The sequence below is a fragment of the Histoplasma capsulatum genome, genomic scaffold, assembly GCF_000149585.1.
Source record: "Histoplasma capsulatum NAm1 scaffold_9 genomic scaffold, whole genome shotgun sequence".
NCBI lineage: Eukaryota > Fungi > Ascomycota > Eurotiomycetes > Onygenales > Ajellomycetaceae > Histoplasma > Histoplasma mississippiense.
Window position 1 is genome coordinate 586332 of NW_001813974.1, and position 22500 is coordinate 608831.

Sequence of the window (22500 nt, forward strand, 5' to 3'; positions counted from 1 at the left end):
GAAGAAAAACGGATTCCTATTTAATCTTAATCAGGTTATTCGGACCGGGGCTTTACGGGTGCACATCAAATATTGGGGTAATTTGGTGTATGGAGTTCACCAAAATCGTTAGTAGGTGTCACCCGGGGGGCGACGATTTGGGGTCGGAGTATATCACAGAGACCGGGGTCATCTATGTTTAGCGATATGGATGATAAGATAATGCACGACAGATACTAGTTTACTATTTTGATCTCGTTCTATCCTCCTGCAGCCGCCGCTTGTTTTGCTTTTAAATCGCGAGGCAATTCCACGAGCTATTTGTCTAAGCGTTTTGAATAAAGGCGGGGGGAGGGGGGACGCGGGGCGGGAGGACAACGGGGATATGCTTTTGATTCTCCAACTTGGTGCCCCATGCGGACGATTTCCGTGCGTAATGTATCATGGAGCCTCGCGGATATCGGGGGTGTAATTGGTGACTGCTGCAGTTCGGGATAGGCCATTGAAAGTTGGTGAAGAAACTTGAGGACAAATAGTTTTCTTATCTTATCTCCACGTGATTCGGCTTGGTTCAAGCCCTGTTTCCGTTCTAGAAGGCAGAGAGAACAACTTCCATAAACATTCGTTGAATTGGACTTTCTTTCTATTCACTCTAGTCATACATACATATGGCAAAACTCAACAATCCCAACTGGGAGCTGTAGACTCAAACCAGGCCCGGCCATACCAGACCCGGCCAGCATATATCCCGTCTATTTTGGTCGGAACCCCGGCAATAAACAATCCCTCACGGGCCCTGAACATACCTGAACATAGTATCGTTGTTACACCTGAGGCACGAAGTGGTGCGTGCTGACCTCCAACAACATATCGACCCAAGAGGCCAGGTTCCTAAGAAGAAAAGGGTAAACAACTGCCCCTACAAGGGGATACGGAAGTGACGGCAGCTAGCGAACGAGTGCCGGGTATCCGCGCCACCACCGGCATTGCCAGGATCCGCAAACACATGCCACGCCACGCAACCGGACCAGGGGCTGTTTCTTCACCGGAGATAACAAGGATGGGCAGCCATATCGCGTGATGTTTTGTATGTTTGTATGGCGGAGAAATCAGCAAAACTGAAAAAAAAAAAAAAAAAAAAAGGTTTCGCAGTCCACGTAGGACTCAGGTCATCCATCGTTCGCCCTCCTGCTGATTTGAGGCCGGTTTTGCCCCTTTGTCTTTTTAAAAACATACACAAATCGCTGGCCAGTCGCCCCTGCACCAACCTCATAGAGGAGTTAGAAAGGGAAATTCTGAATTCCTCCGCCCAAGACATCTGAGATATGCCCAATTTTCCACAGCCCGGATACTTTGTAGAAGGAGAGTCGTGAGGCATGGTACTCATTTCTCAGGAGCGTCAGGAAGCCGCTCAATAACATATTTCGCCCGCGCGACGCTCATAATCGGCACACCAGGGATTTTCCTACACAGAAGTAAAAGATGCAAGATAAAACGTCAGAACAGCCCATCCCAAGTAGGAATTTTTTGTAAAAAAGTACTCCACAGAGAGAGAGAGAGTTCTCACCGAATCCTCCGCTTCAAATCCCTATCATTCGTCGCCACAATGTAAACCCGGTGCTTAATGACGCGATCAACCAGACAATCGTCCGCATACGTGCCCTTATGGTCACACTTCAGCCTCTCGAAGCGCGGATCCTTCGCGATGCGCAGCGCGATGCGGTACTTCGGGCCCAGCTTCTCCAACTCCGCCAGCACGCAGTCCGTCACGAGGGGGATGCATTTGGCGTACAGGCAGTCCATCATCGTCGGGATGACGTCGAGCTTGTGCTGCACCGTGTGCGAGAGGAAGTTTGTGTCGACGAGGATGGAGTAGGGGGGCGTGAGGGCCGTGTTGTATTGGAAGAAGAGGGCGGAGGAGACTTGGGGGCTGTATTTGGGTTTTTGTGTTAGTGGGCTGTTCGGGCAGTGGATGGATGGATGGTGTTACATTTCGCGGACGAGGTCGTCTTTCTTCTTCTTCTTCTCGTCCGTTCCCTTCTGCGGGGCCTTTGCCTGGTTCTGCTTTCTACGGGGTTTGGGATAAAGAAGTTAGTTAGTTAGCTCCATCCGCGAGCGGCACATTTTCTTTTGCTCCAGGAACGAAGATAACCTTGGTGAGGAGCAATGGCTAAGATGGAAAATTAAAAACAAAATAAATAACATACAATCGGCTATCGCGGCTACCAATTGCTCTTTTCATCTACATTATCTCATTCAACCCCGTTAACAAACTTGATTTTCATTCTGCCGTTAGTAACAGACCAAACAAACACCTGAAGCAACGCACCTGAGCGAACTTGCGCGTTCGCTTCTGGATACCCATGGCCGTCTGGTTTCCTGTGGAAGCGGAAGAGAGAATAGGCGGGGAACAGATTAAAGCAGTCCTTGTTGAGCAGAATCGAGATTGACAGTGATAAGTCTAATCAAGGTTTCTCAAGGGAATCACGAACTTTTTTTTTTTTTTTTCCTTTTGGAAAAACAACCAGCTTACGTAAATCAGATAGGGCGATACCAAGACCTCCACGTTCTTGTTGGGAAATAGTAAAAAAAGTTACAGCAAAAAGATGCGAAGCAGCTTACTAGTGAATCAAAGTAATATAAATGAATCAAATGAAGTTCGTTCTCTGTTAAGTTATGTGTAGCAGCTTCAAATACTACCACTGCTGACCCAGAGTTGGCTTTAGTGGCATATTTTCCCACCAGCATGAATAGAAGAAACATTATATCAAATCATCGGTCACATCCTCTTCCTTCCCTTACTATGCATGTGTATCTTTTAAAACATTCATTCAACTAATCTATGCAATAACGATAATAACAAGTCAGGAAAAAATGAAAATGAAAAAGAAAAAGTTGGAGGGGGGACGAAGAGAAAAAAATGAACTTAGAACAAAGGATTAGTTATAGTACGATTACAAAAAGAATTATGTGAGAAAGAAGACAAGGGCAATTAGGTATCAAAAAATGGGGATCGAGTTATGTATGAACCGTGGGTTTCGGGGCAGCATAAACACTCCAGTGCAATGAAAAAATGAACAAAATACCCGCTTGGGCGGTAAACCCAAATGTAACAAGGTGAAAAAGAAGAAAAATTAAACCAGGAACAAGGAAAGAAAGAAATTGAGAGCGGAAATACAATACACGATGTGAGAAAAGATAGAGACCGGAGGAAATCGCGGAAATGTACCTAGCATCGACAGAGCAATACAAGGCGCGCTGTCAAGCTGGAAATCTCTGCGCACGGAGACCCGAAAGCAGGCCGGACGTGAAACCATAAAACAAATTGGAACTCATTGCGCCTTCTTAGATGTCTGTGCAAGCTTTTTCTCTCTCCACCTCTTCACAGCATCAGGCGTATACTCGGTATCAAGGAAGTAATCCCACCATCGGAAGCTGCTCGAAAAGTTGCCGATGAACTTCTCATGGTGTACGTCATGGTGGTCCGCGCCGGCCCAGATGGGCAGGAAATGATGCAGACTCCAGGGGAACTCGTAGCCACTGTGCGCGTCGATAGCCTGGAACAGCCGCAGGGTGATCCAGATGTACATGGTGAGGATGTGAAGCTCGCCAGTGATGGCGCACCAGAGGATGGGCGAGCTGACGGTGCCGACGCCGAGGATCAGTACTTCGATGGGCGAGGCGTATTCGGCGGCAAGGCCGAAGGGGGCAGAGTATTGGTGGTGGATCTTGTGGATGCCGCGGTAGAGCGGACCCCAGTGCAGGGCACGGTGGAACCAGTAGTGCCAGGTATCTTCGAGGACGAAGAAGATTGCAATTTGATAAGTCATAGTCCACGGGGAGGGGAAGGGAACGCCGGTATCAAGGCCGAAGTATTGAGCCATGGGGTGGAAAAGCCTGACGAGCGAGTAAGCAACAAATATAAAATTCGCTTCTTTCTCTAATTTTAGCTTAGTACTGGAGGGACATACCAGATTTGTGGAAGTTCCACGGTCAAGTGACTGAGGAGAACGAATTTGGCGCATTCCCATTGCTCCTTCAGGCTAGGGATTTTATTCTGGTGGTGGGACAAATGTCAACATCAGGGTCACAGAGGAAGAATATATAGGAAAAAAACACGTCTGCGGGCTCGTTAAACGTACGCCTTGGATCTTATATTTGTGGAAATAAGGTATTTGGTCCATGATGACAAAGGGGAGGGCGCGGCCAAAATAGACAAACTCATGCATAGCGAAGGACATGATGCCGGTGGCAAGGACATCGTTCTGCATGTAGGCATACCAGGCTGCCCACAGACGCTCAGCGAAGTTAAGGTGGACATTGTACTTTGAGATTTCCTCGAATTGGCCCCAGTAGGTCTCCTGGGGCGGAGAAAGGAGGGTGGAATTCCTGAAATGAACGGGAGGAGGAGTTTAGCATTCTCGAGACAGGGGTAATGGGAGAAGTCACGCAAATGATCACACGGCGGATTGAAGACACTCACATTGTGAAGTCGTGGCCAGAATCAGTGCTCTGTTGTTAGATAGACATCCCCGAGGAAAGAGGGTGGATCTCTTGTGACAGTTATATCCAGCAGGAGAGTGCTGGCTGGGGTAGCGAACGGTTGTTGTGTCGGGTGCAGACAGGAAAGGAGCGACAGATAGAGAATTAAATTTCAAGGAAGAACAAACAGACAACGAAGACGGAATCCTAGGGCTTGGCTGTGTGGTGGCGGTACGGGTGACAAAAATTACCTCAGATGGCCAATCAGAACGCGGAGCTGGAAGGGTTCTGACCCGGCAATACGTAACGGCGGTATTTGGCGGGTCAGGGGGCAACCCCCAACTAACCCGAAATAATCTAGCGCATGCCGCCGCATCGCTTAGTCAGGACACCGTATGATTGCTGTATCGCGGCATCCGAACCCTGGAAGTCAGGAAGCCAGGAAGCATCCATCACCTTACCTTGTATGCGACAGGCGACAAGGCGACGAGTGTGGGCTGGCGTGCTCCGGAAACGGATGGAGCGATGGCCGTTGCGGGTGCGGAGAACGGGCGCGGGATTGTGGGAGCAGGATTCAGACACAGGAGCCAGTTTCAAATCTAAAACCAGGCCTTTTTGATGCCATTTGTTAACAGAACTGCGGTTGTATTCCTCGAGATGGATTGAAATATTCTGGATTGTTGTTCTTTCGGACTTCCTGTTGCCGGCCAGGTGCAAGCTTCATGCCGAATTTAGCTTGTTTGTCTTGTTTGCACCTGCTCTCTCACCTGACGACGTTAGCGCATCCATGGATGTTGCTTCCAAGGTTTTGCTTTACATCCATCTACTACCAATATGGTCAAGTTAACTACTTCCTAATTACTTAGAATGATATCTCGATGTTGCCATGTCCTCTAGCCAGATGAGCCCCGCATTGGATGGCCAGCCACATCAACAGACATGTCGATAATATCCGAGTATGCTCTCCCCTCTGTCGTCGTGTTGATTACTCTTAAAAAAACGCTGATCCGAATCTCAGACAAGTTCGACGGCTAGATACGCAGATCGACAGGATCCAATTTCACCTCTCGGAATCCGCCCAAAAGTCTGCTGCGGTTGCCGCCATCACCCAACAGCCAGCAGACGTACACGAGGAAGAAGCATCCGCTGCAACCCAGCAGACCATCGCTACCTTAACCGCAATCGCAAGAGCGCTCTCCGTAGGCTCTCCGTCACGCCCACTCCTGCACCCTTCCCATCTCCTGCAGCTTCTCCATCGATCAGTGGCCCCCTCTGTCCAACCCACTTCTGCAGCGTTAGAAGATGGCTACATCTCAGACCTCCAATGGATCATTGCGGCAAAGGCCTCTGTCCAGGGGCTGGGGTTGGTGATGCGGGCGTTGCTGGAGGAGAGCATACCGCTAAATGACAGCATCTGGTACTGGGATGAAGTCCTGAGCTCCCATATCTACACCGGCCTCTATACCATGCAGATGCTGCCCGTCAGGCTCTGGCAACAGGCGCGGGGCATCTTCCACACGTTCCGGCGGCGGCGAATGGAGGCGCGGGTTATGGGCATGGGCGCTTCATCCCTGTCGCTGTCCGGTCGCTGGAGGAATTTCTACAGCATTGTCCACCAGAGTATCAAGGAGCGGTCGCTGGTGCAGTCGAAGATGATGAGGATTTTGTCGCCGTTTGCGTTGTGTCGGTCTCAGGTACGATCGAAGCGGAAGCATTTGAGGAAGGTTCGGGAGGTCAATGCCTGTGCGATTGGATTGCTTGTGGAGGAAGGACTTGTTTTCGAGATGGAAGACGAAGACTCTGGATATGGCGATAATGGAAATGTCGAGAAGCTTGGAGATTGGAAGGATGTGGTTCGACGGACTGTCGTTCTCCTCCGTGTCGTCCTGGAGAAAGTTGGTGGGGGTGCCGGCAAGATTGCCGTGTTTGAAAATACCGTGTTTGTGGATGTTGAACACCTAGTTCATGCTGTAGAGCATCCGTCGCACATTTTCCAGCAACTCATCCAGGTTTTGGAGGAATCCTTGCCCGGCCAACGGGCCTCTACTGCGGCTATGATCAATAAATACGGCTACCCTTCTAGAATCATCCGTTACTGGATTCCTGTCTCAATCCTGTTCTTCTCTCTCGGAACCATACTAAATACATTAACTAATAGACGTGTAGAGATATGGACCTGGATCTCCGAGCTTGGTTCCACAATGGTTGATTTCTGGGCGAATTGGGTCATCGATCCCTTACGGAGACTCATCGGGACGATACGGCACGACGAGACGAGCGAGGTTGCCATAATGAGCAAGCACAGCCTGCAAGCAGACCGAGCTAGTCTCGAGAGGATGGTTGTTGACTTTGCCACGGACGTCTCAGGCCATAAGTCGTGGACGCAGGCCGAGATCGATGTGCTCCGGTCTGAAGTCAAAGAGGGAGATCTTACTCCGGTCCTAAAAGCCTACGAGCGGGATTTGAAAAACCCTTTCTTTGGAACAGTGCGGGGAGACTTAATTCGTGCGCTACTGATACAGATTCAGAAAACCAAAGTGGATGTTGAAATTGCAATTGGAGGCATCGACGCGCTGTTGAAAAGCCAAGAATTGGTTTTTGGGTACTGCTTCCTATCCTCCCCACTTACCTCTTCATTTACCCCTAGTTAGCCTTAACTTAAATACGGCCCTAGATTTGTCGGTCTCACCCCGGGAATTCTCGTTTCCTACGCTGTATTCCGATGGGTCACCGGAACATTCGGAAACAGGGCCGGCCTCCGGCGAGGGAAGAAGCAAGAAGATATGGTCCGCGCACTCAGGTAAGTTCCACCGACTGCATACGTAACCCGTCTTATACCCATAACGTATAGAGATACATGAGAACTCACCGTATCCGCTCATCACCAGCGCCGTCCATCGCGTCCTGACGGCCTCCACCACAACCCACGACGGCATTCTCTCCTGCAAGGACCACGGCCTTCTGCTCTGCGAGACCGATATCCTCTGCCAAAGGGCTCAGAATCTTCTCCCGGGGGCTACATATCACGAGTTCCAGGAGGACATCCGTGATCTTTTGAACGTGCGTGTTGGCATTACGCGGCAATTGCGCATCTTGGAGCGTGTGCGATGGGCGTATGCGAAATGGACGCGCTGAAGTGCGGCCGTCAGGGAAAATCTATGAGGCCAAAGGCATGCTTGGGTTTATTCTGAATGAAGATATGATGTGAAGAATACACGGAGATTATTAGGGTGTATACATATTCTAAATACACTTGGTGATCTGATCCGTTGTGGACGCGTGTATTGAAATATCTTCGTTTTGCAGCTAGAGGGGATGAGATATTTGTATACAGCCGGACCTAGCAAAAGTTATGTGGGAGATCAGTCAGTATATACAAAGTAAGGAGAAAACCCATGTAGCAGACACATCACTGCTGGACTAAAAAAAATACCCCTTGCTCAGTCAATTGTGCAAATTTTCTTTGTGAAAGACTCAGTAAGTTATCAAGGAGCAGTCAACACTGTTTCTGAAGAAGATGATTATGATGAAGAAGAAGAAGAGACATACAACTAAGAAAAACGAAAATAAAAGAGCAGAAGAGCGACACCAGACAGCCATTCCCTGTGCCAGATGTGCTCATCAGCTCTCAAGCAAGGGCGCTTCTTGTGACTGACTGTCTATGTATCTTGCCTTCATCACCACCTAACACATCCACAAGCATCATCTGGAGTTGCCATCACTGCAGGTCACTCCTCAGGTCATCTTCCAAGCATCCCTACAAGTAAGTGCCACCAGCCAGCTCCAGACCACTCCAGCGGTTAGGCCCTGTTTTCCTCAAGGGTATGTGTCCTGTGTAAACTGCAGGAGAATACCCCGTCGACGCCACGACCTAGCCGTCGGTGATAAGAATACGTATTTTAATATGAAAGCATATATTTATTCATCGGGCTAACCTCCATCAATGCCGGCAATTTCGCTCGAGAGGTATGTATGTATGTATGTATGTATGCATGAATAGCTTGCACTTGGGAAGTAGATCCTTCGATTCTGCCAGCCATGCAGCCATAGCGCGATACAGACACATAACCCAGGTTCAAGCTCATCGCATCAAGCCACCACCAGCCTGCGTAAGCTTTTCATTCTCCCTTGGCTTTCTCAGTTATGGCTTAACTGGTTTGTTTTGATCGCACTCCTTGCCATCTATGTATGCTATTGTTGATGAGAATATCACTCACTACCTTGGGTGCATTTACCCTCAATGGGAAGCGAAGCGAAGTGCAAAGCTCAGACTGGCGACAAAGATGATGAATGCCTCTGAAGATTTGACAGCTGTTGAGTTCATGGAAGAACTACAGTCCATTGGAGCAGGTTGAGAGTTGGTTCAATGATAACCTGAGTTCTTAAGGCGATTGCGTTGTGGGAACAGGAAGTTTTCATTACTTCCATGACCTTGCACGGCGCGCGGGACAGAAAGGGAGATCATGGATAATACACTGACGAATCACATCTTTAAATGTCGTTCGAATATCCTGCTTAGTGTCTAACATCTGCTGTGAACCTGTTGTATTATTGGTTCGCCTATCTATTGGGAATGTTCCCCCGACGTTAGTTTACGTAAGGAAGAGAGGATAAGATCAGCACTCAACAATATTAGAGATTCAAAATACTATGCACCTAAACCTATTTTACTTGAAGAAATGGGTGATCCGCCAATTCGCGTGCTGTCTTTCTATCCTCCGGGAGCCAAGCAAGCATCGTTCCTACAAAGGAAAGGAACCCATTCTCTTTCTCTTTCGTCTAAAGAAGGAAGTGTATCGGCGAGCTTTCTTTCCGGGATTAACTCGTCATGCGGGAAATTCCCTGGTTTGGCTTTATCAGTAATGTTGATTACGCTCAGTGCGATATATGCCTTCATACCATCACTATCAAAAAATGTGCCTCCAAAAATATTCCATTGCGCTTGCGCATATTTCATCCTCCTCCCCTTTTATGGGTTCAGGCCATTGTTGACCTGACATTGATCGGGCCTTTTCAACTAGCTCCCGAGGAGGAGGACCAAGAAAGCCAATCATTTCAGCAAGGTGAGATTTGGCGGCACAATGACCCTGCGTATTGTGGATGTGTTGGAACAGCTCTCTTCCTTTGTAGATAGCCCAAAATCAACAATCTTTGGTATATTTCGCACTTTTCTAAGAGGTCCGAAATCATTGCAGCAGCGATAAACTGGACGACCGGAGAGATCAGTCTTATACTGCATCGCGCTATTGAGTTGAGAATCCATAAACTCATTTAGCACAACTGGATCTTCAAAAGTGACCATTATATTGTCAATTTTTAGATCTATAAGGTATCTCCATGAGCTTCATGTCCATTTAGAATGGGTTAGGCAGTGGATGCACTTACCAGTATGGACAATGCTGCATGATGTATGGAGATAATCCAGGCCTATCAAGAGAACGCGGACGTAGGTTTTGATAAGGGGAAGAGGGATAATTCTGTCCTTAAAACGTCTCTGGAAAATCCATAAAGGTTCTCTTCATTGGCTCATAGGCGAAACATAGGCGTCGTTCCCCTTCTGGGCTGCAAATTTCGAATGAATTCAGATATGTTCGAAAAAGAGCACGGCCGCGGTGAGAAGGGTCTGCTTTAGCAATAGGGTCCTCAATATCGCGCTCTCTCGCACCCGTCTGGGAGTCAGTATTGGTAATCTTCAGTGCCACTACACACTCAGGTTCCCATCGGTATCTACGACGGCTATTGGCAACACAAAGCTGTTTAGATATCTGGAAAGTAATACCCTTGCATGTCACGAGCAAACCATGTGGTAGATGAGACCCCCCATCCAACCGTTACAAGGATTTGATAGTGATCATCGAGCACCATCTCAGGTTTTGCTGGATAGAATTTCTTTGAATTGTAGCCGGGACAAATCTCCTCGTCAACAGGTTCGATTTGTGGTAGACGCTGGGGAGTGGGTACTGGAAGGGGTCTTCTGTGGAGTGCGGTGAAAGAGCGCCTCATGGCTCGGCTTATCGACCTCATTCGAGACTACTTTTCGATATATATATATATGTATTCTCACATGTACTTGCATCTTCTTTTCTCTTCTCTTTCTACTCTTAGTGATTAACAACTACTATCTACTTTTTATTGTACTCCTTGCTAACATTCCTATTATTTATCATCTTCTACTATCTTTAGTTAATTAATTATTCACTCTTTATATTATCATCATCTCTCACAGTTTTCTAATCACTTTATTTTTAAGAAACGGAGCAGCCTGCCTCTATCACTCTTCTTCTGGGGGGGGGGGAGCAAACAAACCTCTTAAATCCCAGGGGATGAAAGACATCATTAATTTCTTCAACGGGTTAGACAGCTCAGGCACAATACTTTATATAGCAGGAGCTCCATGAAACATGCAGCTGTGCGGGACGGAGCGAAAGCGCAAAGTTCCATCGCTAGATATCATTGCAGGTATCATTGCAGATATCATCAATAGATATCATCGGTATATATCATTGCTAGATATCGTCGATAGATATCATCAGTGGAAATCGTTCATTCCAGCAGGTCAGAAGATAGATAGGCAGGTAGTCAGCTAGTAAGCTAGAATTGATAGCTAGGTTGAGCAGCTAGATGGTGATGTTTATTCTCATAGAGATTGATTGGATATTGATAGCTATCTAACTAGCTTCTATATTCCATTGGCAACTGATCGGGTATCACGCAGGCATGTACTCCGTACTCCGTAGACAGATATGTAATTCAGAGGCAAAGAATCGAGGCTGCCTGAGCCAATTGTGGACTAACTAGTGGTTAAACTCAAGTCTCCACTGCCGAAAAAAAAAAAAAAAAAAAAAAAAAAAAAAAAAATTCCAGCATTTTGATCAATCGAGATCTCAATTCGAAACCTTTCTCTAAACCAATAAAATCATCAAAGATTCAACCTGCATTTTTGAACACATTGTTGATATTTGATATCCAATCATTTCAGTCACAAAATGAAGCGACTTCTGGGCCCGTATGATTTTTCGAGACTTCGCTCCCGCCTCATCTAATTACATAGTGTATACGGAGTACGGAGTACTCCGTAGGTTACAATAAATATAGATTTAACTTAAATAGTTTTTCAAACCAGTCACTTTTTCAATTAATTACACTATTGCGCTCTATAAAGTGGACTTTTGAAGTCAACTTAACACTCTTGATGAGTTAAATAAAATTATACATAGAATCTGAACAGCAGATTTTTTTTTTTTTTTTTTTTTTTTTTTCCATTGTCTAAATTAATGCATATATAGAGCTGTAACTATAAATCTGTACAGCTGACACTCTACAGCCTTAATACAGTTCTGAACTGAAAGTCATCAAACAGTCATTTTAAAGAAACAAGCATTGAGCTACATTCTTATTCTTCTTCCAAGGCAAAAAGTTCCCAGAGTTACGTTTAGCAGCTGGTTTCAACCATCATTGTTATTTATGGTTTGAGGGGCGAACTTGTGCCTTTGCTTCAAGTCCTAATGTTTCAAGTGTTTTTGTCTTGTTGCGTGCACTGTTGGGAACCCAGTTCAGGTGGAGTTGATAATTCTAGCAATCATAAAGGCTTGGACGCCACGCGTACCAGGCCTTTCATCGTTGAGGATTTCAAGTTTCTAGTTGTCAACGTAAAATCCCTGTATGGAATAGACGCCAATGTTTGACGCTGCAGCTGTTGAAAGGGTATTGATGAATTTGAAGCTTGGGAGGGGTTGGAAGGAGGTATTATATACTAGCGGTCAAACGTTGAATGAACTAGCTTGATAGTGTAAATTTTGCATTGATACCTTCGCTGTGGAATCGGCAAGAAAAAGAAAGAAAAAAAAAGTATTGTGAGAAATTCCGATACCATATGTGGGGTCAGAATCTTACGATAAAACCCTCCCAAATAAAATTAAATATGTAAAAATGTTAAGGAAGGAAAACCCCTTCACCGCCATGGGTTCATCTTTATGTGTGATTCAGTGAGACGAGCAACCATCTGTGCCTGCCTACTTTCCTAATAAGGCGTTCTCTGACCGCCCATTTCCGCAAGCCGGAATCTTCAGCTTGTTCCGGGTCTCCCCTCTCAAGGTGGTCTCCAACATGGTCCATGCGTTCGTCCCAATAATGTTGACCATAAAATTCGTGGCTGCAAAAGTTGCACACACTGTACTCTGGTGCTGAAAATTCCAGAACCCAACACCGTCTAGCTATCGTTTCAATGGAATCATTAAAAAGCTCCCGATCCCTCTTGCTAGGTCTACGAGACCCCGACAAAGCCCATGGTGAGTGAATGTCACGTAGGTGCTTTACAAGGCCATCCTTGTATTTAAACTCATTTAAGGAACATGTACCAGAGTGTGAGGATTGGCCGTTTGATGAAGAAGCCTTAGGGATTTTGCAAGCTTTAGCATCACATCGATAAAAGCCAAATCGTAGATGCTCAACGGAAACGTGGCGTTTCCATTCTGCCCTCGTGGAGAATGCACTCGTGCAGCCGTAAGGGGCAAAGACACAAATGAACCGACGTTCATTTGCTTGTTGTTTGGACCGAGTGAAATGCGGACGTCGATGGACCGGAGCAGGTTCTTGTTGCTCAACCTTGATAAAATTAGCAATCAATGGTTCTAGTATTTTAACTAGCGCTCAGTCACAAGCCATCACGGCGTGATGGTTTTGGCAACTGAAAATTCTCTTCAGATCCAACCTTGGAGCAAATTATGCCTCAACTATGTGGAATAAAAGCTTACATTCAGGTGTGACTGATACGCGCCCGATTTGATCACCTGCTGGAGGAACTCGTCCTCCTCAGGGGCCACATCACGACGGGGGATATGGCTCCAATCATTGAGTGGGTCGTTATCTGGAACTGGGGTCTCCAAAACTGGGTCAAACTCGCTGCCGCTAATAGATGCACTTTCTGATAGTTCTTCCTCAGTCGCTTCTAGTGAATCAATTGTCGAGAGCCCACAGGAAGAATTATCGTCAATATCGGCATTGATGCTACCGCTATTGGTACCTTGGATTGAGGTCTCTTGATTATTCTGTATTAATGCTAGGCGGACAGTCAGTAACATTAACATCTGCAGATGCCCCGAGATATGTAGTGCCATAATCTCAGAAGAGTTAGAACCTAGCGAGATGTCATCATCATCTTCAGACCTTTCATCGCTTAAGCTATGAGGTTTGGGATTACTCATTGCTAAATTGGTTCGAGCCGATTTGTTTTTCATCTCTCGAGGGGACCTTTTCCGACGCTTTCCAGAATATAGATGTCTAGGTGGGGCCGTTTGCTCAAGTTTGTAACCACATATAACATTCATCTTGTTCTCTTGGCATATTAGAAGAGGTGTGGCGAGAAATTATTTCAAGTATTTTAACAGGATAGACATCGGTATGGTACTTGAGCATATGAATGAGAAGGTGTGTTGAACTGATGAATTTTCCTCCGTCGCGTGAGCAGTCCGTACACATCCAGGACAGCGTTCGGTAAATATTTTTGTGCCAATTTTCGTCATGTCCTTGCATGTGATTAAACCAATCAACAAATTCAGCGAACTGAGCATGAGACTCAGTGCATTCTTCTGCTATGCACGGATATGGCATAAGGTCGGCATTGACATGTTGTCTACACAGAATCAGCTAAACAAGACCAATCAATGTATGCGGGCTCCAATAAAATGTAAACGCACCTCCAATATCCTGGTTTCAGAGTCTCTTCTGGAAGGTCCGCAGAACACCACTCACAGGAGATGGTATCTGCATTCCTTTTCGGAGGGTCGGGGTAGTTCTCTTGATGGAATTGGTCTGACCAGGTTTGCTGAAGTTTTGAGCCCAACTTCAGTGAATCATTCAATATCCCCTGCCCTTGTTCGGAGCCACCTGTGGTGAAGTCCGATCGGGAAGAAATGGTGGTCCGGTGTTGAATACCTCTTGCCTTCTCAGTTTTGTTGGGCACTCGATCCTCATTAGATTCTTCTGGTTCTCCATTTCCAGCTGTCATCGTGCTGGGATGTGTTTGGAGTCTCTGTACCGTGGATTGGACAAATTTCTGGTGGAACTTTGCAGCATACCTTCGAGTCATTGACGCGCCGAGGCGATCCCTTAGTTCTCGGTGAATATATGGATATAGTATCGCGACCGACTGCCAGCATAAATGTTGGAATGTCAGGAGATCAGGATGGTGAGCAAATCCCAACATATCGATGATCTTGCACTGAGCTAACCTTGATATCATCAAGAAGCTTAGTCTATAAAGGTCATCAACGCCCTTAACTACGCATTTAAATTCCTCGGCTTCCTCGGAGATGAGGTCGCTCAGAGATTTCTGTTCTTGTTCATTCACTTTAATCTGTGGATGAGTACCGCCATCGCTGGTCCCGTGGATACGATTCAGCACTACGGCCTGTCAGCGATATATTCCTCCTCGAATAGGTCCTCAGAATTAACATCTTGCTATACAGTCTGACAGGAACATCAGGTGGGCCTCAACAAACTTTTGGAAGGATGCGGCATTATGTCGGAGCTTCTCATCGAGACTCAAGTCTTTGGGTTCAAAAATATCATGGTGGAAAGCCCAGTTTTCAAACCGTATCTGGTTTTCACGGCAGCGACCATAAGGGTCATTTTCATGGGCAACCAGTTCATCAAAGAGGTCGCCGCACTTCGACGCTAGGTCATATATGGCCATGTTCAAAGCCAGACATTAGTGACGGGATGGGGTCTTGGGGTGGGATGAAGGGGGTTGGATCGAGTAGAGATATACGACAGTCGGGCTGGCGAGCGAGATCCTGTGACTCTGTGCGAAAAAGGTTGATGAGGTTGATGTTGGTGACTGACGAACTGACAGACAGTGGGTAAGTGGTCGTCAGTTAAATAAATGTTGGTTCAACAACAATGTTTGCCTGGGAAGCCCCGGAGAGTTGCTGGGCGACGCGCCTACTCCCGCAGTCCGCAGAACGAGCTAGGCCGTGTGGGAAGCCCCTGTTTTTATCTTACAGCCAACGCAGGAAAAATTACCATGACGTCGCAGCTAAAAATTACACATCCACTCTGCATTAACTACGGAGTAGGTCACCAGCATATAGTCAAATAATTCCACCCTCCATACGGAGTAATACATACATCCAAACCTCGGAGATCAAACTTCCAAGCTAATCATGAATGCTGTTGAGTGATGACCGCCTGGTCCGTCACAGATTTATCATATAAATTACTGGTGTGCTCCAAGAACTTTTATACTCCACAGCCACCTCAGTTCGGAATACTACTTGTACGAGTACTACTTCAATGGCTGTTTAACAAACCCCCAAAAAGGATCTGAGGTTAACCTAGGGGTGCAGTTTTTAGAGATTGCCTTCCAAGTTTGATTTTGATGTCAAAACCCCATCGATGAGTGGCATCTATGAAGGTTGGAATTGTTTCCGGTCGAAGTTTCCGCATACAACCAGGTGCACACCTTTAGTCCATCGGAGCACGGATACGGACTGGGCGGTAACTGTTAGGCCACTGGCACTGGGGCAAAAGAGCTCAATCACCACCAGTTCTATGATGGCATATAGAGGCGACGAGGCGACGAACCAATCGAATCCAAACCTCCAACAGGAACTACCACATATCACGTGAAGCGGGGTCGGGCCGAGCCGCAATCTGATCCACGCAAAGGCGGGCGGCTGATCCCACTACCGTCTACCTAAAAAAAATAAAATAAAACCCACCCGGAAGCAAGCAGAGAGGGAGGAGGAGGAGGAGGAGGAGGAGGAGGAGGAGACAGAACTACCAAATATCGCAAAGTCTGCCGATGGCTCAACTTGAGAAGTGTGATGAATTTCGCCTATTACAGGCCCTGAGTGATCTGCTGGGCGGCAGACAAAGCCCATATCAGCAGTCATCTCAGCATGGCACCACCCACTGGTACTTTGAGCAAGAGCTTCTTCGAGCCTTGGAGTCTAGGGATAGCCGTCTTACGTTCAAGTTGTCTGATTTTCCCCATGTTAAAAAAGGTTTTGTTGGACTGTGTGAGCGACTGGACAGACTGGTGCAGCCTTCGATTCGGAGTTACGCGGTGGACGACTCATTGTGTGCATACCCCAACTTGTCAGCGTTAAAGACATTCTTGGAGCATCCGACACGCTCAAGAACCTTCAACATGGCTTGTGGGCCACATATAACACTATTCAGGTCTCCCCAAGATCCCCAGGAACTATACACAGAGTTAGATTCACTGACAGTGGCGAATGATGCTGTGGTCTGCGCGCTGAAGACCGCTGCAACAAATTTAACGGGCGCCTCTCCAGACGCGGATTTCTATATATACAAGGATACTACAACACGAGATCGAGTTGTGACTGTTCTGAAGACCCTTTTCCAGAGTTTCCAATGTGGAAATCACGAAGTCAGATTGGGGCTACCAAACAACCTCAACACGGTCACATCGCGCCAGCGAATTCATATGTGGTTGTCTCTCTGCTCAAATTCAGACAACTGGCAAGAAGCGCTGTATGATCCACACGAGTACGTCTCACGGCTATTCCAAAATAAGCAGCAGTACCTAACTCAGCTTGTAGAGGCGGAGGCTTGTTCAATTGTACCGAAAATATCTGCAACCAGCTACAAGATCATTCAAATCACGGCAAGCGATTGCGTTTAGTTATAAACAGAGACGAGTTATTCGGAACTTGGCATAGTACTCTCTCAGAAATCAGTGCCGATCCATCATCTGCAGTATCGCTCGAGCAGATGATTCGTATGGCACCAGAAGACAAGCGTGCGCTATACAGGCATAAGCAACTTTGGGCTCTTCAACTGGGTTACTACCTTCTCGATTTCTACGATACGCAGTGGGACTCTAAAAATATTCTTATTATGGAATCTACAGGATCCCGCAATGATGGAGAGTTGCTTTATCTATCCTTTTCCTCAGCGCTTCCGGCGTCACCAGAGCTACTGACCTTCGCCGTGGGGCACCCAGTTTTCGTATCCTTCGCAAAGATTCTCCTCGAAATCTATACCGCAGCGGACCTGCACATCGAAACTAGCCCATGTGACAGAAAAGAGAATACCAAACCCATGTTCGAACTGTGGCAGATCCTTGAAAAATTCACAAGCCTTCAACAGGTTGATAATTCACGCCACAGTCTTCAGCCAGATGATTATTATTTCCGCGCAGTGGAAGGTTGTTTAAGGGTTCATAGACACATCGCTGATGCATTGAAAAGAAACATGCCGGAAAGAGAGGTGACCATTGCAATACGGGAGAATATCTACAGCCTGGTTGTCAGTAACCTCGAGCGTGCCTCGGATACATCGCGAGCGAGGATTAGGAAACGACGTCGGTCCGATCCTGTTCTTCCGAACCCTACTGTCTACAACAAGACAGACAAGTCGAGAGCGCAAGACAAGAATACCACTACCGCCGTTCCATTGACCTACCCTACTGTCGAAAAGGGCGCAATTGCAGTGCCCCCCGAGGAAGTGTTACCACCTAAAAAGAGGAAACCGCTGCTTGACTTGGGTACAGAACTTAATTCAAATCCATCATCTTGTAATTCAACCGCAACGCGTCCGTGCATAACGTTCCTTATTATTTCCATACCTCATTCTCCTTACTAACATTTCTACCTTCAGCGAATATGGCAGAGCGATTTAAGGCACTTCCATCTCAGATTCATTTTGATGATGCAGTTTCCACGCTTCCGGAAACTATAGCGTAAGACGAGGGCATTTATTTATTACATTTTTTGTGTCGTTCCAAAACCTCCGCTAATGAAATTACGTCCATAGAGCAAGCGCACAAAAGATGGAATCTCTAATACGTTTTCGAGAGGATATTTTGCCTTACTCGGCAACAAATCGGGATTTACAGCCAGTTCGAATAGCGATCATCGACACGGGTGTAGATATTAATCATCCCTATATATCGCACGGTTACGCACCAGAACGCAATGAGCCGGCGAATGTGGAGTTCCGTGACTATTCAGGGGCGGCCTCGCCCGTGGCAATTGATGAAGATGGGCATGGGACCTTCATTGCCGGTATTTTACTCCAACTCGCGCCTAACGCGGAGCTTTTTGTTGTTCGGATTGGACGCACCAAAGACTCAATAGCGAATGATCCATCAGTGGATGCCAAAATGGAGCAAGTGAGCGTGCCCAGTTGTTGAGAATTTTTGTTCTGCTCATTGATAACTAAATGATGGTGCGTAGGCTATCAAATATGCTGTGCAGTCGGACACTGACATAATATCAATGTCGTTCGGTCTCGATAAAGTGACCAGGAATTTGCGCGAGGCCATTAAACTTGCCCTGAGCAAGGAGATAATCTTACTTGCCGCGGTTGGAAGCTCAGGCAACAATCAGAGATTGCAATATCCAGCTCGAGAAGACCGTGTTTTCAAAATTTTCGCAACGGACCAATATGGCTACAAGACTCGCATATGTCCTCCAGTAACTGAACCTCGGTACTCCTTTGGTATATTAGGCTGCGATGTCGAGTCCATATGGCCTATCGGTATACAGCCACCTGCTCTCTCTGCTAGGGCAACGGAACATGAACCCTGGACAGTCTTGTCTGGAACGTCGGTGTCAACCCCAATTGTCGCCGCACTGGTGGCAATTATATATGAATTCTACGACAAGAACAGATCGCTAATAGATTTGGGCGAGCATAGCGCTGGCCTCAAAACGATCAGTGCCGTACGTGAAATATTAGAATCGATAAGTTGTGTCCCTGACGAGCATAAATACAATTATTTGATCCCTGAGATCGGACACTACAATCCAGAAATGTTTGCAGTCAACAAGAAACACGGCAGTTTTGATCGGATATCCTTCTTCGCAAATAAGCTAACAAAAGTTATCCGCAAATCTCAAGTGTAGTGCTCTGGTGCGGAAACGGAAATTCCTTGACAAAACAGCCTTTCAAATGCATCCCTCTCTCTCTCTCTAGCGTCAACATATTTGCCTGGATCATCAAGCACTGCTCTCCATCGCAATCATCAACACCGTTGACTTTAACATCCTTTTTCGGTAATAGGGCGCCAAAGTCGTCTGCCTCATATTTCACATCACCGATTTCGTAATCAGCAGCTTTCTCGGCTTGGCTGCGGAGCCTCTCACGCAGAATATTCGAATCCCCGGCGCTATGCAAGTCTGCACCTCCGAGGTGCTCTTCTAAAGAATAAAGCTTAGGATACCACCTAATGTGGAGTTTGCGCAATTGATACGCGAACACGAAACTATCTTGCGGCGTGCCCTGTAAATCGATATCTCCAGCGGTATTATACCCCGCTTCGGCCCCGATTTTCGCCGTCGAACCCCTCCTGTCCCGGGATCGAGGGCCAGCGTGGCCTCGAGCTTTGCCGCGATGTCCCTTTCAGTTACAGCAGCGTAAGTGGCTTTGCCCGGCTTGATAGCCGTTTTTATCCCCGTAATCATATACACCGTTCCCCCAAACAGCCGGTCCTCCCTTAGCCACTTCGACACCGCCGGAACCTGCGTGGCGGTTTGCTGCACGTATTCTGGATTTTCATCTAGCTCGATGAAGCTCGTTTCCAAGAGTGTGCCTTCCCATTTGCTCGTTTCTTTCTGAGAGTGTTTAGCCGATGCTTTCGCGGTCAGGAGCCCGAGCATATGCGCGAAAACGCCTGCGTTGGCGGCGTTGCTGTTGACCCTGGAGACGCTCCACTCCGCAACCGCTGCTTTTCGAGGAATAAGCTTTCCCTCAAGCGGGAGCGGTTCAGCGAGACGCTGGTATGGGATTCTGGGGTTTACGATAACTTGCCCCAGCTTGATGAGATCATTTGGAGCGTACGCTGTCGTAGGAAGAATGAAATAAGTCTTCGGATGAGACGTTGAGACGGGCTCGATCTGATGGGCTCAGGAGCTCTTTATATATATATATATATACATATATTTATAAGTTGTATATGAAAACTAAAATACCTACACTGGATGGGCGCGGCTTGTTGGTATGCGATGCCTCCACAAACGCACACACACGCTCTCTCTCTCGATGGAACTTTTTTTCACTTGAGATGTCAGTTGATGCGGGGTAAATGCCTATCTCTTTTTTGAGCTGGCTGACAACAAATAACCCTGCTGTTGAATTTTCGGCAAGACCTCTGCTGAAAAATGAGGGGTAGACTTAGCACGACAGCCACCGAGGGCGGGCGGCCTATCAAATAGACGCATTTCCCAACATCTGCAGCATACCATACATGGTAAGTCATATTGAAATGCGCAAGGCCCGTTTCGGCAATGCACCACTACTACTGATGACCAGGTGGAGGGGAATGACCGTCTTGATCCATCCAGCCATTGATCATGGCACAGCGACATCTCCAGCCAAACAGCGTCAAATCGAATGCACGGGGACACGACAGGCGAGCTGAGTCTGAACAGTTCTTGGGTGGGGGCCTTGCCAATCCCTGGCCTCGAACCGTACCCCGAAGCCTACTTCAATTGCCTGCCCTAGACATAAATAGCTATACTAACTTGCCGTAGTGAACCCTAGACGATCACGACAGGTAAGCGAGCCAGCAAGTCGGGAATTTGAACCGCGGTCAGTCAATCCGGGCAGTGCGGAGGTGGGGGAGGATTCCCTTGCACACGCTACGGTAAGTGGATTTTTTTTTTTTTTTTTTTTTTGCAAATCCAGCGAACCTTGCAAATAAATATAAATGGCGATCTCCATGCATCCATTATCACAAAAAGAAAGGTAAATCTCGGGAAAATGCAATTTTTGGAAAGGGCATCAATCATAGCATATCATATTTATTGCTCCATGCAAAGGCGGGTGGATGGTGATTGGCGGTGATTGGCGACGATTGACTCCCCCGCAAAGCCACAGGCGGTTATTCGGGTAACTTACGCACCAGCGCCAACGAGGCTTGAAAAAGTTGATAGCAGACTGTCGCTCTGTCGCTTGTCAGGGCATACGGAGTACATACTGCATAAAACGCTGCCATGAGGCGTGCCAGGCCAGAAGAAGAAATCGCTTTGACCTTTTTTTTATCCTCCGGCCCCCTGCAGTGCTGCGTACAAACCCAGCAGGCCAAACAAGAAAATATATATATATATATATTAGAGTTACGGGTACAGATGAGCAACCCTGAAAAAATAAGGCTAAAAATGATCAGAAAAGAAAGAAGGCAAAAAGAAGCCCAAAGAAACAAGCAAAGAAAAGAAGAGAAAGAGAAAAAGAAATTTAAGCCCCCATCCATCCATCCTCGCTAACTAACTTTAGTTAACTAACTAGTTAGTTAAACTCATCAACTTACCAACTTTACATACCAACTGAACTTTAAAAACTGAACTTAAGCTCGAACGACTTACCCCACACTGGAAACAAAGTCCGATACAACGAAAAAGAAAAATAAAAAGAAAGGTGACGACGTCATAGTTTTTTCCCCGCACGTCAAAACTGACGACGATCTACATCAACCCGATCCCAGATCCCAGCCCTGAGAAATAACAACATCGTCAAAGACATAGGACATAGACATATACAGATCATATCGCTCAAACATTCCTTCCACGCTAGCCCCCGCTCCCATCACGGCCATCATACATACCATCGTACCATACCATACCATATCATACATATCATATACATAATACCATAAAAAAGGAAAGAAAGAAAGAAAGAAAGATTCCGATGATGTCGATTGCCGATTACCGATTACCGAACGACGCTGGACGCTGGACGGCCCCCGCCAGTCAACATACAACATACAAACACTCCCGTACCCGTAGTCAATTAGTCGTTAGTTAACTTAACATACCAGCCAGTTACAGTTATCCAGCCCATCCAGAGACAGCCGTTGAATAAATAAATAGATAAATAAACTGCAGTACTAAACCCCCCAAAGTACCTAAAGTGCAGAGTAGGAGTAGCAGATAGATAGATAGATAGATAGATAAAGTCCAGGTTGACTCCGGCATACAGTGAATTATACATACAGTTTATCCAGTGAACAACAGTAAGTATAAACGATGAACCCAACGAACCCAACTAACCTACAGTGCTGCGCAAGAA

General features: G+C 46.7%; 7 protein-coding genes across 7 annotated transcripts; 2 read left to right on the forward strand and 5 right to left on the reverse strand.

Moving 5' to 3' along the window:
* Positions 1-1362: 1362 nt before the first annotated feature.
* Positions 1363-2344, reverse strand: HCAG_07649 (hypothetical protein; the record flags this gene model as incomplete). The annotated part of the gene is made up of 5 exons (XM_001537290.1): positions 1363-1444; positions 1547-1909; positions 1970-2047; positions 2187-2221; positions 2309-2344. The coding sequence occupies 5 exons, from the start codon at positions 2342-2344 to the stop codon at positions 1363-1365; spliced, it is 594 nt and encodes a 197-aa protein (XP_001537340.1).
* A 967-nt stretch (positions 2345-3311) lies between these two features.
* On the reverse strand, positions 3312-4163 carry HCAG_07650 (C-4 methylsterol oxidase; the record flags this gene model as incomplete). The annotated part of the gene is made up of 3 exons (XM_001537291.1): positions 3312-3876; positions 3951-4036; positions 4122-4163. The coding sequence occupies 3 exons, from the start codon at positions 4161-4163 to the stop codon at positions 3312-3314; spliced, it is 693 nt and encodes a 230-aa protein (XP_001537341.1).
* A 251-nt stretch (positions 4164-4414) lies between these two features.
* Positions 4415-7596, forward strand: HCAG_07651 (predicted protein; the record flags this gene model as incomplete). Its single annotated transcript, XM_001537292.1, has 8 exons — positions 4415-4496; positions 4652-4773; positions 4823-4999; positions 5359-5417; positions 5480-6966; positions 7000-7063; positions 7136-7261; positions 7350-7596. The coding sequence occupies 8 exons, from the start codon at positions 4415-4417 to the stop codon at positions 7594-7596; spliced, it is 2364 nt and encodes a 787-aa protein (XP_001537342.1).
* A 2348-nt stretch (positions 7597-9944) lies between these two features.
* On the reverse strand, positions 9945-10464 carry HCAG_07652 (predicted protein; the record flags this gene model as incomplete). Its single annotated transcript, XM_001537293.1, has 2 exons — positions 9945-10197; positions 10241-10464. The coding sequence occupies 2 exons, from the start codon at positions 10462-10464 to the stop codon at positions 9945-9947; spliced, it is 477 nt and encodes a 158-aa protein (XP_001537343.1).
* A 1750-nt stretch (positions 10465-12214) lies between these two features.
* HCAG_07653 (predicted protein) lies at positions 12215-15154 on the reverse strand (the record flags this gene model as incomplete). Its single annotated transcript, XM_001537294.1, has 6 exons — positions 12215-12274; positions 12478-13065; positions 13215-13519; positions 13935-14092; positions 14157-14862; positions 14926-15154. The coding sequence occupies 6 exons, from the start codon at positions 15152-15154 to the stop codon at positions 12215-12217; spliced, it is 2046 nt and encodes a 681-aa protein (XP_001537344.1).
* A 1110-nt stretch (positions 15155-16264) lies between these two features.
* On the forward strand, positions 16265-19370 carry HCAG_07654 (predicted protein; the record flags this gene model as incomplete). The annotated part of the gene is made up of 6 exons (XM_001537295.1): positions 16265-16977; positions 17031-17977; positions 18091-18172; positions 18247-18604; positions 18669-19157; positions 19341-19370. The coding sequence occupies 6 exons, from the start codon at positions 16265-16267 to the stop codon at positions 19368-19370; spliced, it is 2619 nt and encodes an 872-aa protein (XP_001537345.1).
* Positions 19371-19634: 264 nt separating this feature from the next.
* HCAG_07655 (predicted protein) lies at positions 19635-21410 on the reverse strand (the record flags this gene model as incomplete). The annotated part of the gene is made up of 4 exons (XM_001537296.1): positions 19635-20275; positions 20406-20481; positions 20954-20972; positions 21334-21410. The coding sequence occupies 4 exons, from the start codon at positions 21408-21410 to the stop codon at positions 19635-19637; spliced, it is 813 nt and encodes a 270-aa protein (XP_001537346.1).
* Positions 21411-22500: the final 1090 nt, after the last annotated feature.